This window comes from Corythoichthys intestinalis, chromosome 10 (assembly GCF_030265065.1).
Source record: "Corythoichthys intestinalis isolate RoL2023-P3 chromosome 10, ASM3026506v1, whole genome shotgun sequence".
Lineage (NCBI taxonomy): Eukaryota > Metazoa > Chordata > Actinopteri > Syngnathiformes > Syngnathidae > Corythoichthys > Corythoichthys intestinalis.
In genome coordinates, this window is record NC_080404.1 from 23107055 (window position 1) to 23128689 (window position 21635).

General features: G+C 38.5%; 1 protein-coding gene across 1 annotated transcript in view; it reads right to left on the reverse strand.

Annotated features, from left to right (window-relative positions):
• Positions 1-21635, reverse strand: part of pdzd8 (PDZ domain containing 8) — a 74758-nt gene that overhangs the window by 7676 nt on the left and 45447 nt on the right. Inside the window, exon 4 of the mRNA XM_057848124.1 lies at positions 62-224. Within this exon, the coding sequence (XP_057704107.1) occupies positions 62-224 (163 nt within the window). The remainder of the gene's footprint in view (positions 1-61; positions 225-21635) is intronic.

The window sequence follows — 21635 nt, forward strand, 5'->3', positions numbered from 1 at the left end:
GGATGACTTTGTTTTAATGGACAGAATCTCTCACAGTCCAATTTTATTAAACATCGCAAACCTCCGATTGCGATGAGGCGATCGCCTCGCTGAAGGTCTGCTAAGGCTGCGGGGGAGTTCGGTGTCACCGTCTCGATGCTAACGTGGACTGCATCCCCTTCACTGGCAGGCACATGCCTGAACGTCATTCCCACGCTGCCACACTGCCCCTTGATAACCTCAGTCTGTAATGAAATAATAACAAAAATAAAGATTTTTCATTAATAAATGGCAGCCAACAGAAAATGTTAATCATTGCAGTTGTGGGAAAAGAAGTTTACCCACACCCAAGTTATCAGTAAGTGTAGTTGTGTTTTATTGGTTGTCTGACTGAACGCTAGCCAAGGGACAAACAGAAAATGTTCGAACTATTGAGTTCCAAAAAAATCGCTTATTATATGCATCGCGATTTGACACGTGCCGATTCGATTACGATTCATAAAGGTTAAAAAAACGATGATTTTCACTCATAACTTTATGACAGGACGCTCGTTGCCGAACAAAATTCAAGACACGTCTGCCGCCCGGACACCGTTAACGGACGCACGCACGCACAACGTTATGATGGATGCTCCAAGTTACTGGGAGAGAGATTTGCTCCTTTTTAAAAGACTGGAAAATAAATTTGTGTATGACACAGGCAGGCACAAAATGTGCTTAAGTTATTTTTTAGAGCGAGACGGGAAGAGAGATAGTTTGTTGCTCCTTGTCTTTCCTACTGTACAGCTTTTAAGGCATTTCAATTGAAAAATGTCCTGAGTGTGTTGCTAAGACCTGTGTGCGTCTATAAGAGGTGAGTACATGAACCCTCTTGTACTGTTTAGCCTTTATGTTGTTGTTTTTGAGATGTTAATAGTTAGCGCCGAGCGCTAAGCTAATTAGCTAATTCGCTAACGTGTATTTCATATGCAGAACGTGTAAAACCATGATTAAGTAACATGCGAAATAGTACAGAAATTTGTTGTTGCGGGAGAGAGGGGTTGAGAAGTGCGCGCGCTGTAATGAATGTGACAAGAGCAGTTGTGATTTCCACCTGTAACACTGTGAAAACAAAATATATTGGTTAAAAGAAGTCTTTTTTTCTAAAGACACTTTGTTTGTGTCCAGAAAATGTGGAATTCATTCCACCAGTGTAAATTTTATTGAATTGTTGAGGGAAATAAGTACTCCCTTTAAAATGGTTAATGTTTTTGCACTTTCTTGAAAAAAATAAATAAATAAATCAGCAGCTTTTTGTTGTATGGGCATGTTTCCATTGAAGGAATTCACCCCTACCTATTCTCTTCACCATCTTTCCTGTTGAGTCATAATGATATTTCAAATAAATAATGGACATAAATTTGTTTGGCTACTTTATTAAACAGTACTGTACAATGCATCGATCATCGTCAATACTGCGATCATCGTTCAAAAATCGAATCAGAGCATCCTGAATCGTAATCAAATCGAATCGTGGGATGCCTAAGATGGCACACTCCTAATACACACGGATATGAAAGTTGCTGAAAATCCAAATGTTTACATGTCTCTGACATTTCTTTAAATTTAAACCATACAGTTAAAGTTTCTGAAAAGGTTCATCTGTAAAAATGAAGTGTTAGATGGCTGGATCATCTAAAGGAGAAGAAAGTAAAAAAAAAAATTTAAGTTGGTTGCACTTTGTTTGGTTGCAAAGTCGTTCTATAAACAAGCTAATAAGAAATCTACCGTAATTTCCCGAATATAACGCGCACTTTTTTCCCCCAAAATCAACTTGTAAAATCATGGTGCCCATTATAAACGGGTACATGGATGGAGACAGAAATATATATATATTACATATATATATATATAAACCGATTTTTTTTAATTGACATGGCCACGTTGTGTTGAAGAAACGTATGCGGCGACCCGTTGCCGACCATTACGGTACGTGACGTTACCATTTTGTTTCGGTAATTCTTCACTCTATCGGCCGAATGATTTCATCTGTGTTAAATTCTGTTTTTTTCACTTTTCATAAAGCACAGAATTTAGTTTCTTGAACTCATTTGAGTCAACGTTTATTGCAGCTCCGCAACTAACTCGGACCATAACAAACGTAACAACACACTTCCTGTGTGTGTCCGTCAACTATATCTGTCCGTCGGGAAACTCAAACCCAAATAACAATAGTTGCTATTGTTACTGTCGTGTTGACAGCGATGAGCTCTCACGGATTTCCGACTTAAACGTTCTCACTTTCATTTTACCGTATCAATCCATGGAAGAAACATTTATTCATCATGATGAAACGAGCAAGTTATACAGCAGCCTTTAAAAGAAAAGTCACATCTGTTTTGTTTTTTCCTAGATTCTGGTAAATTGGAGAAGTTGTCAAATCATATTATTAATGTAAATATTGTCAGTTTATGGTAATGTTTTGAACTACCAATGTGCTATGCTTGTGCTGTGTTTCATCAGTCAGTGAAATGACATTTCTGTATCTGTACTTGAGCTCTGTTTTCTTGTATTCTTCTATTTATTGGTGCTAAAATTAGGGTGCGCATTATAAACGGGTACAATAATTTCCCCTAGATTTTACAAGTAAATTTGGGGTGCGCCTTATACACGGGTGCGCCTTACATTCGGGAAATTACAGTAAATTGAATTAAAAGATCAAATGTGTTCCACATCACAATAAATACTATTTTAAAAATACCACTCACTTCTGAGCGGTAGTGTCATGTTAGTGCCAACCACTGACATCTTCTGTTACAATTTAAATCGAAAGTGGCAATTCATTGTGAGATGAAAGAGTAGCAATTAAACCCCGCCCCCGCCTGCTGTAATGACAGCAGCAGCTCACAAGTCACATATCCCACATTGTAAAACTGTTCAGATGCAGAGGTAAACTGCATCAAGACCAAAAGGATGTTCATGTTCAGTCATATCAGAAACAAATGCCATACGATAGTGGTCTTTGTTGGTTGGCGGCTTATTGTTGTAAAATATGATAGCTGACAATACAGCTCAAAATAGTGGAATAGGAGGAGGAGAAGCCAACGATAATGGTACATACCATGGTATAAAAAGCCACAATAAGAGAGACAATACGACTTGGCTCGACTGAGACAAATGACTGTAATTTTCCCTGCAGTAATTCGTTATGGTTCTGGTGGAAGTCTGTGATTGAGTTAGGGTTGGCATGAATAAGCTGATGATCTACACAAGATGGCAACAAGGAAGGTTACAGAGGAGCTCTGTGATTGATGGACCGTCTTGATCCTGATCCATGCTTGTGATAGCAAAAAAAAAAAATCATAGGCGTCATCTTTTCAAGCTCACTCCCATTTATTTGTTATGTGCTTTCAAATTAATAACATTCACTCACTGTATAAAACATAATACAACAGAGATGTGTATTATGTATGTAGTATGTAAAGACGCAAGCTGTTGAATTCGTGTGCTGATGTGCGGCCGAGTGAGTGACACACTGTAGGGAACTTGAGTGGGTGCTCGTCTACGTGTGGGTGTGCAGCTTCTTGTCAGTGTTTTCATTATGTTTTTGCATGTTCAAGTCCTTGTCCAGTGGAATAAACTTCTAAAAATGATTGATGACTGGGGTTCTCCTTGCCACAATAGCATGCAATGCTATAAACGTTGAGAAAAATCTCCATCAGCCCACAAAATTGAAGACTTATTTACTGAAAGTTTATACGACAACTAAAATAATCTTAAATAGGATCATTATTGGAATTAAAATATAGCGCTCCGGCCGGCACCTCCATCTTAGTGATGACGTCACTGGAGTAACGATTTCAGCGGATTTAACATTGAGCGTTGAGCTCTTTCTAGCGATATTGTCGATCCAGAGGAAGCCTGTAACATACAGCCATACATGTTTGAGTCGTTCTTGGAGGAGGAGGAAGATTCAGGACGAGAAAACCGCAAGAGACATTTTTCACTTTCAATAACTTTCTATTCATTTTGTGGTTTTGTTAACTCATTGCCTGCCATTGGCGGCGCTAGACGTTCAATTCATGTGGACTGGGAGGGGTCAAAATGACTCCCAGTCAACATTATTTGGATGTCTAGCACCGTCAATAGGTTAGATGTTGACTGGGAGGAGTCAACATGACTCCTAGTCAGCATTATTTGGATGTCTCACACTGTCAATGGCAGCTAACAAGTGCCCAGAATGAAACTAAAATATCAACTAAGTTGTCAATTTTTGATTGTCTTGTGATTTTTTTCCTTGTTTTGGTGGGGGTTTTTTTGTTTGTATGTGTTTTTGTTTGTTTGTTTGTTTGTTTGTTTTTGCAGTTTTTCACGGTTTTGCCATTTTTTCTGCAGTTTTTGCGTTAGTTTTGCAGGGGTTTTTTTTGCCTATCAGTGCAATGTTTTGCATTTTCCATGCATTTTTTCAATCTTGCAAGACCGAACCGAAAAAGTCGACAGGAAAAAAAAGGTATATGTGCAAATATATATAAATATATGGATTACATAACGTGGGAAAACAGCAATTAAAAATGAGTCTCAACTTACTGTTAAGTGTCTATTTAGCTCGAGATGTGTATGTGCGGATCATGGCGGATGTGTACTGTAAATATTACTGAACAAATAGCAGGTACTGTATATACAGTGTGGTGTTAGTCTAAATACCATGTGACAGGCCAATAAATGCCAAGCTACAAATCCGAAAATTATACTACTGAGGTGAGGAAAACCTTAATCAGCTATGCCCAGTTTTTAAAAAAAAAAAAAAAAGGCTTGGTTACCATTTAAGGGTTGTGTTTGTGTGTGTCTCTATCTCCTGGCTTTGTTACAGCTCTTCTATGCAGACTATAACAACGTTGCACTGTCAGGAGAATGGAGGCTGAAGGCCTTTTCAGCTACCACATAGGACGATTTCTTTAGCATTTACCAAAAATATTCAGCCAATCAAACACAAGGCAAAATTTATTCACGAACAGACAGCAGAATAGAATAGGAATTTCATGTTGAACAGAACTAATACAAGAAACTAATGAATGACAATGTCACAAGTACTAGATAATAAAAATCCTGGATACCCTCTAATTATGATATGTGATAAATATACAGCTTGGTAATGTTTATTCTTGACACTATGGATGTACAAAGGGACACCCCCCCCCCCCCCCCAACAAGTTAACCGGGTTACGGTTTAATACCATGCTTTCATCAAATTACCTCAAGAATCAAGAACTAATGATAATATCTTATTTTTATAAAACAATTACTAAGGTTGCCAGCTGACAAGTGCTACCTGACTTTATAACTGTTATAACATATTCCATCCCTACAAAAAAGGGTGTGTTGTCCATTTTTGCACATAATCTGTGAATTAAAAATGTAAGAAATTCACAAGTTTGATGTTTTACGTTTTTTTGCACTTTAATAAGTGCTGCTTTTTAGTTTTAGCCAATAGAACAAACTTTAACTTTCAAATGCCGTGATAGAAAGAAGCCATTTTGTTTGTACCGAAGTACCAAACCGTGACTTTTAGCGTTACACCCCTAATACATACCCGTAAATACAGAAGTGTGGGCACCCCTGCCTTAGAGAAACCCCTTAGAAAAATATGCTGCTTTTTGTATGAACAGCTGCATGAGTCTTTAGGTGCTGAGAAGCATTCATGAGATCAGTGATCTTACTGTGTGTGCAGCTGTACAACTGGCAACGATGACACTATTGTGCCATTATCTACGTGGATCTGGCTTTGATGAGCAAACAGTTGCAAATTCTTCCACCACGCCGTGCACACTTTAAACACTCGTAGTACACATATATGCATGTTTACCCTTGCACAGCACAGAGCATTCCTATTTCGTCTAAAATGAAATCATCAAAATACAGTGTTGGGATGAGGGTATGGATTAATAGGAGATATAGGCTAGGTGCTTATAGCTAATAATTATAGGAGCTGGTGTTCCACAAGTGCCTTCGGGCATAGACTTCATTACCTATTGACCTGACACATTGTCATTCTTTGCGTCACGCCTTTTCATTAAGCTTGAGAACGATAAACCGATACGACCGGATATCCGGTTTTACAGGTGAGAGATACAGATGTATCGATAGAAAAGTTACCATTCGACAGTAATTAGCCATTAAATATTCCATGAACCGATAGCAGAGATAGAATTCGCCCATCGCGAGCACAAGAATCGGCTTCTAATACCTAGTTCAATGCATTGCTTAATATGATAATAATTTAGCTTTTACTTCACACGCGGCTCTTGTGTCATTCACCACACAGCGCACTTAGATCGAGACCGCACGCATGATATAATATGGACAAGCACTAATCACAGTCGGGGTTGCCTCAACTTCCCATGCATTTCGGCAGAACCGCTACTAGTCGCCGTCATTACCCGATCGTCACGCGCGTCTCATAACAACGCGAGAGCTAAGGAAACCACTGTAACGCACGCTCCGTAGCATTTTCTTCACAGCCCAAAACGAAACTAGTAGTGGCAACGAAGCAACATGCTAAAACAATGGACAGTGTGATCACCGACGCCAGCGACGTGCAGCGATTGATTTTCAACGCACCCAGGAAAACAAAAGTGCTGCATATAATTAATATTTTTTTATTTTTTTGTTTGTAAGATGTTTACGTTGAAAGTTTGCACTTAAATTACTTACCTCTTGTGTTAAAAACACCAGGAAATACATTAATTGAATTACTGCACTTAATCGTTGTCTGTCACTGGAGTTTTATTTTATTATCAATCCCATCCAACAAAATGACAGTCATATAGTAAGCCTTTTTTTTTTTTTCATAAAAAAATAAAACATAACATTGGTATGAAATTTTGTTGTTTAATTTTGCTTTATTAGAAATGTGGTCTTTTTATATGTTTAAAATACTGTACAAACAAACACAAAAAATATTTACTATCATATCGTTTTCACTCTATCGAACCGTATCGTTCTTATACTGTATCGAATCGTATCGAATCGCTCGGCCTTAAAACTATCATTTTTTTTAATCGAATCGTAACCTGTGTATCTAGATACTAGGGCTGTCCCAAACGACTAATTTTCTCCCGATTAGTCAGCCGACTATTTTTACGATTAGTCGACTAATCTAATAATTTAAAAAAAAAATTTATGTATTTTGTTTTTGTTTACTAATTTAGCTATGAAATTTTTGTTGACGCTTATCAATTCACAAAAAACATATTGGAACACTTAAATTATTTATTAAAGTACAAATAAACACATAAATAATAATAAATCACAAATAAACAATTAGTTCAAATGCTGATAGAATTTACTAGTGTAGCATCCCTGATTGAAAAGGTGGTCTCTTAAACTGATGGTTTACAACTTTTATTCCATCCTTGATGTAATCACACCGTAAGAGCTATGGTGCACACAAATAAAACAACACAATTAGAAATTAACAAAAACTTTTCACCTTTTTCCTTTTAAACCTTATTTATATATCAATGAATTGCCTGAATTGCCTTTACCTTAATTTATTACCTTATGATTGACAATCTCTCCCTTGAGTGCAATCACTGTATATACTGTATATATTTATGACCTTTTAACCTTATATAATTTTCTATACCATAAAATAAACCATAACATGAAATAAACCTTTCAGTTAGCATTAAAGACAATACTAATAGCACTTATAAGCCCATTGTCAATCAAACATTATTATTCAGTAAGGCGACAGCACCCTCTGGTGTACAAAAAATGAAAAGAAAAAAAAAAATTACAAACGGTGACGGCGCTTGAGGTGTTTATTCACGGCCGACGTGCAGCCAAGCTTGGCATTGAACAGACAGGACAGAAGAGTGTACCCTCCGTTGTTTCTTTGAAATAAGTCAATGTTTTGGACACTCTGGTGCGCTTTTTTTGGCTTTGTGCCGCTTTCCCCGCTTGCATACAGAGCATCCGACATTCTGAACTTTCCACGCATGTATTTTTTTTTAACCCTTCATTAACCGTCGACGGGATGTTGTGCTCGTCGACGGATTTACGTCATCGATGACGTCGACTATGTCGACTAGTCGGGACAGCTCTACTAGATACATATCGAATCGGCTTCATGCCAGAGATTCCCAACCCTACTTTTCATAGGGGGCCGAGCTTCTTCTAGTAAAGGCCGAAGACGGCACACACTCATGTCGGATTTAAGCTTGGATTTTTGAAGAACAACCAAGAATCGAGACTGTTTTAGGTCAGTAGCAGCTTTGGTTTTGAAAATACTTGAATTTAAATTTTTGAAAATAAGGCGCCTACGAATCGACCCCGTTTCCCCTGTCATGTCAATAGGTTATGAAGTCTATGCTTTGGGGTATGTCGTTACTCATCAGCACAGCTCATGGCTTCAACTCCAGCAAACTCCACACATGAACCGCCAGCCACATAACCTAATCTTTCCTGGGTCATTTAATGTATCTTGATGTAATAACCACAAAATAAAAGCTGGAATTCTGAACTTTTGTGTCATATTCATCTTTTCATCTGAAACCCAAATGTCTTCAGTATACAAAAAAAAAAGGATTTAACTTGCTCTTCCAATACTTTTGGAGCACACAGTATATTCACACACATACATTGGACTGCCAAAAATGTATTTTAATAGTCCACTAATCACTGAATATTTTAGGTATTAGTCGACTAACAGGATGGAATGTAAAACATTCTATCATACCACAGCAAAGTGACGAGAATTATATTTTTAAAAAATTAATCCACTCATCAAAAAAATTATTGATTAAACAACTATCAAAATATTCGTTGGTGGCAGAAATCTGATCAAACATTGGCACGTTATAAATTGCAGTTTAATTTTGGAGAAGTGGCGCTTCCACTCAGAGGTGTGTGCGCTGCAGCAGCAGTAGTGACTAACAAAATTAACATTGACACAAGCAGCAAGTGGCTCCTGGTTTCCTGTCGACTTTTTTTTTTTTAAGAGGACAGTGAAAAAGAAAGTGCATGTGTGTCCATGTGTGCGTGCGAGCAAGACAGAGAACTGAAAGCACCTGCTAGCAGGATGTAAATGGAACAATTTACCATTTATTTCAGCAAATCTAGCCTCTCTTTTATCTGTACTGCCACTGGGAACAAATGAAAGGTTAATATGTTCAAATGGCAAAGAAACACTACTTTGGAGTGGTCTCTTTTTCCTTCAGGACATACACTAGTCTCTCTTTGATCCCAATGACTGCTGATTAAAAAAAAACAACCAAAAGAAAAAAATACATTTGTGGCTTGGGTTATAGCCGCCATGGTGCGGGGTAGAGAGTTTCCATCGAGATAGATAAAAGAGAGACTACGCCAAGCACAGCAAACACAGGTAAGACATCAAATGCATCAGTCCAATAGGAACTCTTCAACAACGATCATCTGTAGCCTACTGAACTGATACTGAATCTGAAAATTTGGTTTTGAAGTATGTGGTTGTAAACAATGCAACCACAACACACTTGAAATGTAGTGAAATTCATGCTACACAATGCATAGTAGCCTAATCAAGCGCATAACAATAGAATTTTGTTGCAGTGCAAGAATAAAAAGAAAAATAATGAAAAAAAGCAACATACATTTGATATTTATAATGCTATTATGTTGTATTTTATAAGGCAAACATGTCTGAAAAATGAGGCTTTTCTTTAAACCTGAATTATTTAAACATGTACTATAACTATAGTGCTGCAACGATTAATCTATTTACCCAATTCTATTGGAAAAAAGCTTTGAATCAAAGTTTGGTGCTTCAAGGTTTTGTTTAATTAGAGCAGTACTTCTCAAATGTCAAAATTCTGAATTAGTCTCAAAATCATGAAATTTTAGGTGTATCAAATGTGATACATTTGGCAATAAAGGGTTAATAAAAATTATTTTTCACTATTAAATGGTCAAAAAATGTCTCGTGAATGTATTTTTACAGATTGGATGTGACTTTTTTTTTTTTTTTTTTTTTAATTCAGGCAAAGTGATGCTCTAAGTCTTTTCTATACTCTATTGTAAGTTGAGCTATATCAGTACTTCTCAAATAGTGGGGCGCGCCCCCCTGGGGGGGCGCAGAGCGATGCCAGGGGGGGCGCATGTGACCTCGGGGAACATGTTTTTTTTTTTTTTTTTTTTTTTTGCCGTACTGGAATAAAGTGTACTTGCACATCCACTCAGTAGGTGGCAGTGGCGCTCTCATTTTCAGAGTGCGCGCAGTATTTTTGAACTAAGGAAGAGCACTCAGCACACACAGACAACAGATATGAAGAGCAGTGTGCCACCGCCGTTTTCGAAAGCCGTTTCCCGACCGGACTCACTCACGCAGCGACTCACTGTCTTGTCCGGTTCTCACGTCGCCGCCCGAGAAGTGCCATTTTCGGCTTGAGATCGTCACGACGACCGCCCTCACCTACGGTTCTACCTCGGCCGCCGTGAATGCGCTTTTTTCGTGCCGTTTGCCTTTTAGCTTTGACTTTTAATACAGTGGGTGATGATGAAAGACCACTGTTTACTGTGTCTAAAAATAATTATAGCAGACAGCCAGAAGCCAAATCAATTAAGACGCCACTTAAAGACATTAGACCCCAATCTCATTGTTAAGCCGCTTGATTTTTTCAGTGAAAACGTGCCGAATATTACCAACAATCGTCCTGCTTTGTCAGTGTTATATCAGTAAACCAGTGAGCATTGTTAGCATGCTAATTGCAAAATAACTCCACACCATTGCAAAGGAGGAAAATACTGTGAGCAGCAAAAATAAAAACTCTCCTGTCCAAGGACACTTTTTTTTTTTTCTCTCTTTTATTCAGATTTGTTTTTTCGGTCAAATTTTTTGGCACATTGTCCTCATGAGTGAATGTTTCTAATCAATTTTAATTTGTTATTATTTACTGATTTTATTACATTTTATTTTTCTGTATCAAATGGTCAAAAATGTACCTTGAGTGTATTTTTTAGTTTGGATGTGAATTTTTTTTTTAATTCAGGCTAATTGATGCACGTTAAGTCTTCTCTGTTACAAACAAAACAATGTTAATAAAGTTATTCTTTATTATAAGTTGATCTATGTTACTTTTTTTCTTTATTAGAAAAAAAGGACACAATGTTAGGCAGATGCGTATTTATAATAGTAATTTTATAGACAAATGATACTATTTACAGTGGCGGCAGAGAGTTTGGGGGGGCGCGAAACATTTTTCTTCTTCCTTGGGGGGGCGTGACAGAAAATAATTGAGAAGCACTGAGCTATATATTTTTTCTTTAAAATGAAAAAGGACACAATATTATGCAGAGGTTTACTTATATTAATAATTTATAGGCAAATGATACAATTTACAGTGGCGGCAGAGAGTTGTGTGGGGGGGGCAAAATGTTAACGTCTTCTTGGGGGGGCGTAACAGAAGATAATTGAGAAGCACTGAATTAGAGTGATGTTGTAATGTTTGTTATGAAAGTGTTGCATTTATTTTTATTGATTTGGGTGGATACACTGCTTTGTACTGTTAACAGTGAATATGCCATCACTCGTTTAACATGGCTAAATCCAGCTGCTCCTTGTTAAGACCAACATAAGGTGTTTTTGTTTGAGAAATTGTTTATGCAGTCGTTATATAATTTAGAAGTATATTTGGAAGTTTTTGTGGGAATATACGTACGTATGTTTGAACGATTTTCTAAGAGAATTGTTAAGTGAAAAAAATGTTAGCATTTTATAGCATTTAAGCTAACGGACTTTTGCTGTGCAAGTTGGCCAACTGTTCTTTTGTTGTACTTAGATCCTCATTTATTTACCTTTTTATATCGTTTGAGGCAGAGCTCAGTGGCCTATACTACGAACCGAGTTCAACCTCCCCAGAAGTAATCCAGTTTACCATCGGGTAACCGGAGTTGACAAAACCTGGTTGTCTAGTTTGTGGTCAGTCGGTGCTACGACGCTGATTATGAGGTTGATTAGTCGAACCTGTGTCAACCCAGTCAGAGTTACTGCGCGTTCACATAAAAGGGGGCGGTGACCAGAGTCAAACACTACTTGTGACGATGGCACGGGCACCTTACTTCACGGAGGAGGAATGCGCGATGATCATGCGGAATTATGAGGAATTAAAATCCACCCTCACCGCGAAATCCAACACCGCTTCGGCGAGTAGAGCGCAACGGGTCTGTTGACAGCGAATTTACAGATCGTGTGATTTGTGAATGCGTCAATATGCCAGTTTACTTATGTCCATGAAAAGAAATAAAGCCTGCTGTCAGGACAATAAAATAAGATTTGGTACATTAACAGTAAGAAATAATTGTCACGCATCACCACACGAAACAGGATGATTGTATGTTTAGTCCCCTTGACTGTACGAATACGTATGTTCTTTTTTTTAGTTTGGGCCTAAAAAATCCAGCCCGACCCGAGTCCGATCAATAAACTTGATTTGCAGGCCCGAGCCCGACAAAAAAAAAAAAAAAAAAGTTATATTTGTGAGGACTCAGGAGAAGAAGGAAATGCGGGGATGCCATGCGTTGTTGCGTAAATAAAAGCCCGTCTTTTGTAACGATTTTTCACAGTTAAACAAGACTGTAAGATGCATATTCAATAAACATTTATATCTTTTATATTTGTGCGTCTGTCCCATCAGTGGATTTGACATTTAATTTAATCTCCTCGAGTTGGAAGAAAAAACGCAAGTTTTCTCAATGTTTAAATAGTTTACATATTTCTATGATTATTATAAATGCATCAATTTGAAGCGTTTCCATACCCCACTCCAAATCGCACGGCATACAGTGTTCTTACGCAGATATTCAGCATCACCGATGGAGTACATATATTGTCCCTGGCGTAAGAGCGCACGGACAGGCACACACAATCTGCGCGGTTGTGAGGGCTTGACTTCGGCGGGTTACATTAGTTATGTCCGACTCGATCAGCTGGCACAGGTAACGTAGTCCCTCAGCTGAAAATCTATATCTTTCGTGGAGTACATCGTCCGGGTACGCCAGCGGATTCTGGCGGTCCCGAAATACCCGTGCCCTCCGGAGAGAGCCCCTCACAATCCGCGCGCCAATGTCGTATGGGTCGTCCAAGTACGCTGTCATTGTCAGGAGGACACGTCCGCGGAGGAGTGCTGTTTAAATAGAGCGTGGTTAATTGGAATCCTGATGTTAAGCAAGATCTAACTCTGACACGACCAGGTTTGGCGTGTGGCGTGTGTTGCCATGGCAACACTTCTCGGTTCCAACATATCCACCTTTCGTAGTCTCGCATAGCCGCGAACTTACGTCGCACGTGATAAAGTTACTCTCGAAGTTACCCTGCTAAGCCAGAAAACCGGCTTCGTAGTATAGGCCACAGGTATATTATTTTTAAATGCATTTACTGTTCTTGTGAAATGAAAGTGCAATCCCGCATAGTTTGAAAAAACACTCAAATTTTATTTTGTATTCGCATTTAATGCTCTTTTGAAAGTGTAATCTTAACTAGGCAGAATAAATTTTATTGCAAGCATAAACACTTGTTTAACATATCTTAAATGTGTTAATTTGTTATGCAACACATTAAATGTTCGTAATCCGATTACTTGATTATTCAAAGTAATTGATAGATGAATTGATTACCTAAATAATCAATAGCTGCAGCCCTATATAATTAGGAAATGCAATTTCTCGAGAAATTGCGATGTTAGCTTTGCTGTGACGGTTGAATATCAGGTCACTTCCTGTTTATTTTGAAACATCTCAAATTTCCTGTACATATCGGGTCACTTCCTGTTTACGTTGGGGCATTTGGGGTTCACTTCCTGTTCATATTGGGTAATTTCCTGCTGATTTGAGGACATTTTGAGTTCACTTTCTATACAGTGGGGAGAACAAGTATTTGATACATTGCCAATTGGCAGTGTATCAAATACTTGTTCTCCCCACTGTACATATTGGATCACTTCCTGATGATTTTGATTTACTCCAGGGTCACTTCCTAAATATTTTGAGGCATTTCGAGGCACTTCCTGCTGATTTTGAGACATTTCAGGGTCAATTCCTGTTTATTGTTAGGTATTCCAGTGTCACTTTCTGTTGTCACTTGAGTTGGAAATCAATATGAGTAGTGGTAAATGGAGAGTAGTTATACAGTGTATTTAGCTACATGGTTACCATGACCAAATCGGTTTACATTAGCACAGATTTGTAAATGGAAGTTTTTGTGCCATTGAAATGATTGGGGAATAAGGCCTTTGGAGATGAATGGGAATTTTTGGCCATTAGAAATTAATGGATTGTTTTGGGCAAATTTTGGCCCAATTGTAGAATTTTAGCAAAAACTGAAAATAAATTGTTGATGTATAAGTGGTGTGATTTGGGCAAAAATTGTAGGGCAAGGAACATTATGAAATTTCACTTTTCAAAAAAAAAAAAAAAACACTTTTTGGCGCGAGCGGTCATTTTTGGGGTGTCAAACGAAAGAGCCCGCGTCGCATGATAATTCCGGTCGTTTTGGTATATGAATGGCTCAGACGGCTATGGCTGGGAATTAGGCATGTGCCGGTATGAGATTTTCACGGTACGATAACCGTGAGCAAAAATACCGCGGTTTCACGGTATCACGGTATTGCAATTATAGATCCAAAACTTTGAGATGTATGGGTTTTTAAAAAAAAAAAAAAAAAAAAAAAAAAAAATCCATTGAACAGGATTTTTTCAAAACATATTTGCAAATTGGAACATGAATATAATGTGAAAATAAATAAATTATATATAAATAAATATATAAATTAAATAAATATAAATTAAAAACAAAAAATAACAAATATTATATAAAATTTAAATAAATAGAACCTAGACTATACCCACAGCCACAGCTCAAGTTGCTCAATATTAGAGTAAGAACAAAATAATTGCTATAAAAAGTAAAAACACTTCTAAATAAAATTAAAAATATATACTGTATGACTTTTTTTTGAGGGGGGAAGCTCAAGTGAAGTTTCGCCATTTTCAGCCACTGTGTCAACTCTAGTCTACAGGATGCCATGCCTTTGTGTTAAAAAGAACAAAGAATTCATAAGTTAATAAATTAGTTAAAAATGTATAAGTTAATTTTATAAATGAGTTAAAATGTAAATATTGTTGAGGAAAGGTTTCATCTAAAAAAAAAAAAAAAAAAGTGAGGAGTGAGACCTCCTCTCTCAATTAGCGATCTTTGACGCGATTCTTTTTCTTTCCCCCCTGCATTCAAGCTTTTCTCTCACTCAGCGGCTGTGAGACATAAAAGGAGCTGCTCTCCCAGTTTAGCTTAGGCTAACATTCGTCTTTGTAAGTTTTAGTTAGTTTGTATATTGAATTTGAAAGGAAAATGTGTGTTTTGTTTTTGGCGAACTTTTTAATGGAGCTACTGCTATCCTGTTGAACCTAATCACACGTGGAAAAATACAATTGTACAGCGTTTTAAATGTATTTATTTGTATATTTCACCACGATTTGAGAGCTCAATAAATTGAAGAAAAGTAAGCCTTGTGTTTGGAGGATTTGTTTTTGGGTTTGCTGGCTGTTTAGTGACACTCACGGCAACAAACGGAAAGGGGTGAGCGGTGCCGCACCAAGCCACTTCGGCTGCATTTTGGCACATGAAAAATAGCGAATACCGTACTAAGGTATGACGGAAAATTTTAGTGGTTTTGAAACCGCCACGTTTTCACACCACGGTAAACCGTGAAACCGGTAACCGGCACATGTCTACTGGGAATAAATGCCATTGAAAAAGAAAAACAATATTATCTATGGTAGCTTTTGCATGACATGAAAAGCTACCATCAACTATTGATTTTCATCAACGTGTGACTCCTAATTTGATTCGTCAAATGCAATTTTTCTATGGACTAAAACTTGAATGCACATATGTGTTCCAAGCAGAGAGGTGTAGTGTTACTCTGAATGTGGCGAGTTTGACAGAGCTTGGATGTGGAGCTGAGCAACATGTTCTTATGTTGCCTGACTGAACATCAGCCCACTCTTCAGCAGGTTCGGCAGGGTGCGTGTGAGATATAGTGGTGGAGGCTGAGCACATCTTTTTCCTTGTCACTGCCCTGCTTGGTAATTTAATCTAATACCACATGTCAGATCGATTTGTGTATGGTTATAGGGTACAAGTCGCCGCGAGGCAAGTACACAGCAATTCCCTGCCATATCCAATTAGCAACCCTTGTGCTGATGAGGGAGCTGTGGGGTGGGATGCATGGCCAATAATTGCTCAGGTGTTTACGTCAGCACCTATTATACTGGTTACCCATGATGTCACACAAAATGGAATAGGTGTGCTCAGACCCCATAACAAAAGCAGGTGTCAGGTTAAGCCTGAGTTATGCTACTGCGTTGCGGTGATGGCAAAGCGACTACGGCGTCATAGAGCATTCGATAGTTCTGCGGCATTGCTCTGTAATTCACCGCGAAGCTACTAGAGGGGTGTGGCGTTGTGTATGTAGGGTTTTGGGGGACTCTTGACAACTTTGTAGTTTTCTTCCGGTTACACTGCTATGCTAAAATGCTAATGGACATAAAAGGCTTGAATATGGATCTTCAGCTCATCAACATTGAACAACAAATGTTATATACATGACTGTTTCGGAGGCGGTCTGTCGGACTGTTGATGCCGTCACATTACGACTTCTAGCCTCGGGTTGAAGCCAGCAAGTTGTGGCAGCTAGCTTCAAACTGGCGTCGAGCAATATGTCCAGCGTTTTGTCCGATGTCTGCAAAGAATTGTGGACAGCCCTCCAGCCCGAGTTTTTTTGCCATGTCCTACAACCAGCCAGTGGGAAGCCATAGCAGATTTCTGGCGGCTATGGAACTTCCCAAACTGCGTTCTAAGTCTTGATGGTAAACACGTTATCATAAAAGCACCGAGGCACTCTCAATCAGTGATGATGTATCAAGTGTGTGAACTGTCTCGTTGAAAACATCAAAACAATTCTTTTGACACCAAACCTGTGCTTTCATGCAATTGAAGTGTGACACATAAATAAGTCACAGACTCACAGCAAGCATATATACACAATAAATGATGAAGTGCACCAACCAAAAATACGACATAAAGTGATTAAAAAGCAGGCCATTTTTGGCCGACTGGGTCAGCGCTTCATGTGGCCATTCGATTCCGAACACACACTACTGTTCAAAAGTTTGGGGTCTGCCGCGAAAGCCTAACTCTGCCTTAACTCGGCCTTTACACAAAGCAATAATTGATTGACCATTTGACTACCTTACTAAAAACTAAAGTAGACCCTTAAAAGTTGGCAGCATTCTGGCCCAGCATGCTGATCAAATTCTAAAGTTTTATTTTGAATTCTTGTATATTCTTTCCTATTTTAATAAAATTACAACATTATACCAGAGAAGTGAGGATGTAACGGCTCTCGTTTCTCAGAATAGGAAGAAACTATACTTGTGAATATTGCTGTTTATCCTATGCAAGACATCTAATAGCTCAATTTAATGCATATTCCCTGACCCTTCTAACTAGAATGCTACATGTACAGTAGCGGTGCAACGGTTTGCGGTTCAAAGCCGAACCGTACAGTTTGCCCTGTACGGTTCAATACGCCTTTATGAACCGCGCCTTTTCGGTTTTGCAATTAATGTATTCTGAACGCTTGTGGAATGAATTGATCGAGCTCTGTGTGCCTGTGTGTGACGTGAAGCACCGCTGTGGAGAAATTTCCGCCCCACAAGTAAATGTCGGATCGCTGTCAGGCACCTGTGTAATAGAAGCCGAGTAACGCCCTCTCTTCGCTTACGAGCGAAGTGAAAGTGAAACAAGAAAGAAAAAAAATAGCTATGGTGAGCGGAGGAGTGGAGAGACCGAATTTTGAGGAAGCACCAGCTTCTTTCAAATCTGCGGTGTGGCAAAAGTTTCGTTTCCCCGTGGACTACAATGCAGAGGGAGAGAAAATATTGAAAAAAAAAATGCAAGCATTGCTCACAGCGCTTGTTCCCCATGCTAATGGCAACACTTTTATAACATGACTCCGGCACCTCAGCCAGCATCACCCACAGATATCACTTTCACAGGGCAGGACAACCCCGAAGATGACACCAGTGAAAACACACGGCGGGCTTCGTTAATTTATTTGCAACGCTTGACCCGTGTTACATTGTTCGCTCGCGGACATATTTCTCCAACAACGTAATCCCCAACATTTATGAAATGGCACGCAAAGCCATCGAAGATGATTTCGCTAAAGCTCATAGTTTCTCCCTGACCACTGATAGTTGGATGTCCCGTGCTACAGAGTGCTACTACCTAACTGTGACGGTCCACTATAATTCATACCTGTCAATTTGTATGGTCTCGTCGTAATTTGTACAAGTGGGCACTGATTTTTAAATGTGTACGCCGTACGTTACGTTCAAAATCTGCACATATTTCGTGCATTACGTTTTTTTTTTTCATCCGTTCGGATTTGGTCACCATTTCTGCAACGAGACAATGTTCGTTAATACGTTGGTTGAATGACACGAGAAAAGTCAGACACGGAGAGGGAAGAGTGTTTGTTGAGACGCTGTAGCAAACGCAATGCTAGGCTAGGTGGCTCCAATATTTCCTGACTGTAGCCGACAGCATACAATCTACGCCTAGATATCTCATGCATATAGAACTACATGCAAAATGACAGACTCGGTAGCGTTAGTAAACAGCCGCCATTTCAGAGCAGTAACTTCTCAGAAAGGCTCTTTTGTAGTGAACCTTTCTAGCGAACCTAAGTAACTTTTTATCTAAAATACTCCTAAATCGGCAAAATCTTGACTTTAGTCTATCTTTAAAGGATGAAACTGTTTTAAAATTTTCACATGTCGAAAGTAGACAGAAGGGAACTAATGCAAAAACGGGAGCAATTTTATCAACTTTAACAGTTGATTCACATTAAATGACCTCCAAACATAGCAAAGGTTACTATGTTTTTGGGGGGGGGGGTTTGTTTGTTTGTTTGTTTGTTTTTTTAATGGAAAAAAAAAAAAAAAAACATGAACGGTATCACCAGTTACTTTGCCAAGTAACTTTTTTACTACTGTGTATTTCAGTAGTCAGTCACTACACTAGCCAAAGAGCTAAGAGCTTTAACAGTCGAAAATGTTTACATTTTAAGTGTTTATTTCATTTTTTAAAAAGCAAAATGAAGGCAGTTTAAAAAAAAAAAAAAAATTGCAAAACGCAAACCGAACCGAAACCGTGATCCCAAAACCGAGGTTTTCAGATTCAGATTCAGAATATTTATTGTCATTGTTACAAAGAAAGCACAACGAAACTTTGTTTGGAGCATCCATCCAGCTCATACAGCTAAGTTGGTAAAGTGCAAAGTGCAAACCCATAAAATAAATACCCATCAGTACCAAGTGTAAACATTGACACAGTTTTGGACATATGTACAGCAAAGATTCAACAGCAGCATGAGGTCGTGTCAGTGCTAAAGTGCAGAGCAAAAACATACCAGTTGAAAACAGGCAAAAATCAGTGCAAAACCCAGATAAGTTAATCAAGTATAATCAAGTACAGCCTACTGGTTGTCAACCAATGGGTAAGTGTCAGGGAGGAGGAAATAGTGGATAGTGACATACTGCAACAATGCAAACCAGCTCTGAGTTATTGTTGTTGGTGGATGTGGATTATTGTCCGTAAGAGGGGGGCAGAGAGGGGAGAGGGGCAGAGCTCAGTAGCCTCACAGCCTGTGGGTACAGACTGTTGGACAGTCGTGATGTTCTGGCCTGTATGGACCTGTACCTTCAAACCGAACCGTGGGCTAACTGAACCGTTGCACCCCTAATGTACAGTCATTCATTCATTCATTTTCCATGCCGCTTTTCCTCACGAGGGTCGTGCCCTCCATAATTATTGGATCTATAACAATTATGTGTTTTTTAGCTTCTAATATATATATATTTTTTCTAAATAATATGGGACCTTAATGGAAAAAAAGAGAAAAATCCAACCTTCAATACAAGTGCATTTATTCAGTGGGGGAAAAATCCCACATAAAGAAATAATTATTTGACATCAAATAATGTGTGTCACAATTACAGTGCCCTCCATAATTATTGGCACCCCTGGTTAAGATGTGTTTTTTAGCTTCTAATAATTTTTTTAATTCAAATAATAAGGGACCTTAATGGAAAAAAAGAAAAAAATCCAACCTTCAATACAAGTGCATTCATTCAGTGGGGGGAAAAATCCAGTTGAAGCCTGGGACCGTGCGCTTTGGTCAGATGAGACCAAGATTGAGCTTTTTGGCAACAAACACTCTAAGTGGGTCTGGCGTGCCACGAAAGATGCGCATGCTGAAAAGCACCTCATACCCACTGTGAAATATGGGGGTGGGTCAGTGATGCTGTGGGGCTGTTTCACTTCCAAAGGCCCTGGGAACCTTGTTAGGGTGCATGGCATCATGAATGCTTTGAAATACCAGGACATTTTTCCCCCACTGTATTTTTATTGATTTTCCAACAAATAATTCACACCGTCAAAAACAATACCATAAAAAAACACACCAGAAAACAAAGAAACCCCAACAAAAAAAACAAACAAAAAACAATTGTTCCTCTACCATTATTAAGCTCCAGTTTCACTTTTTTTTTTCTTTCTTTCTTCCTTCCTCCCTCCTCCTTCCTCTTTTATCCTTCATAACACAGAATCACAGTTCAGTTTGATTCAGTGACCCTCATGTTAGTTTCCTCTTTTTGACATAACTCATAAAAGGTGTCCACATGTCCTCAAAAGTCTGTTGTTTGCCCTTCAAAATGTATGTCATGCTTTCTAGAGGGATTATTGACAACATGTGATTCATCCACTGTTTAGTAGAAGGTCCACAGTTCGATTTCCATACCAGTGCAATGCATTTCTTCGCCATTGTTAAACCAAGATTAATAAGTGTCTGTTCATGTTTGCTAAAATTATGTTCTTCTGGAAACAGTCCCAACAAAAAAAACTTTGGTCCAAATGGAATATCTTTTAAAATCACTTCCTCCAACATCTTTTTTACCTCGTGCCAAAATTTCTTAACTTCTCCGCATTGCCATACACAGTGAAATAGGGTACCTTTTTCTCTTGTACATTTAAAGCAGGTATCAGGAATGTTTTTATTATATCTGTTTAGTTCTACAGGTGTTATGTATGTTCGCATTATCCACTTATATTGAATAAGTCTCAGCCTTGCGTTCATGCATTTAGTTTGAGCATTCACACACAACTTAGCCCAATCCCTTTCTGTTATATCCTCAACCAAATTATGACTCCATGCCTTCATTTTGTCCTTTGAGTTTTCAGGAGAGTTATACATTAAAGTTGTATACCACCTTGAGATAGCCCCTCTCCCAAGGATGTCTTTAGTCATTAAATCTTCTAAGAGGGAGAGAGGCGGTTTAAGGAGATCGAGACTGTGATTTGTTTTAATAAAACTCCTGAGTTGCAAGTATTTAAAAAAATGTTTCCTATCTAGTCCAAATTTCAATCGTAATTGATCAAAGGACATCATAACATTGGTGTCAGAAATATAAAAGTCATTAACTGTTTTAAGTCCCTTTGAGTGCCACAACTTAAATATGGAAGCGAAACAGCCCCACAGCATCACTGACCCAACCCCATACTTCACAGTGGGTATGAGGTG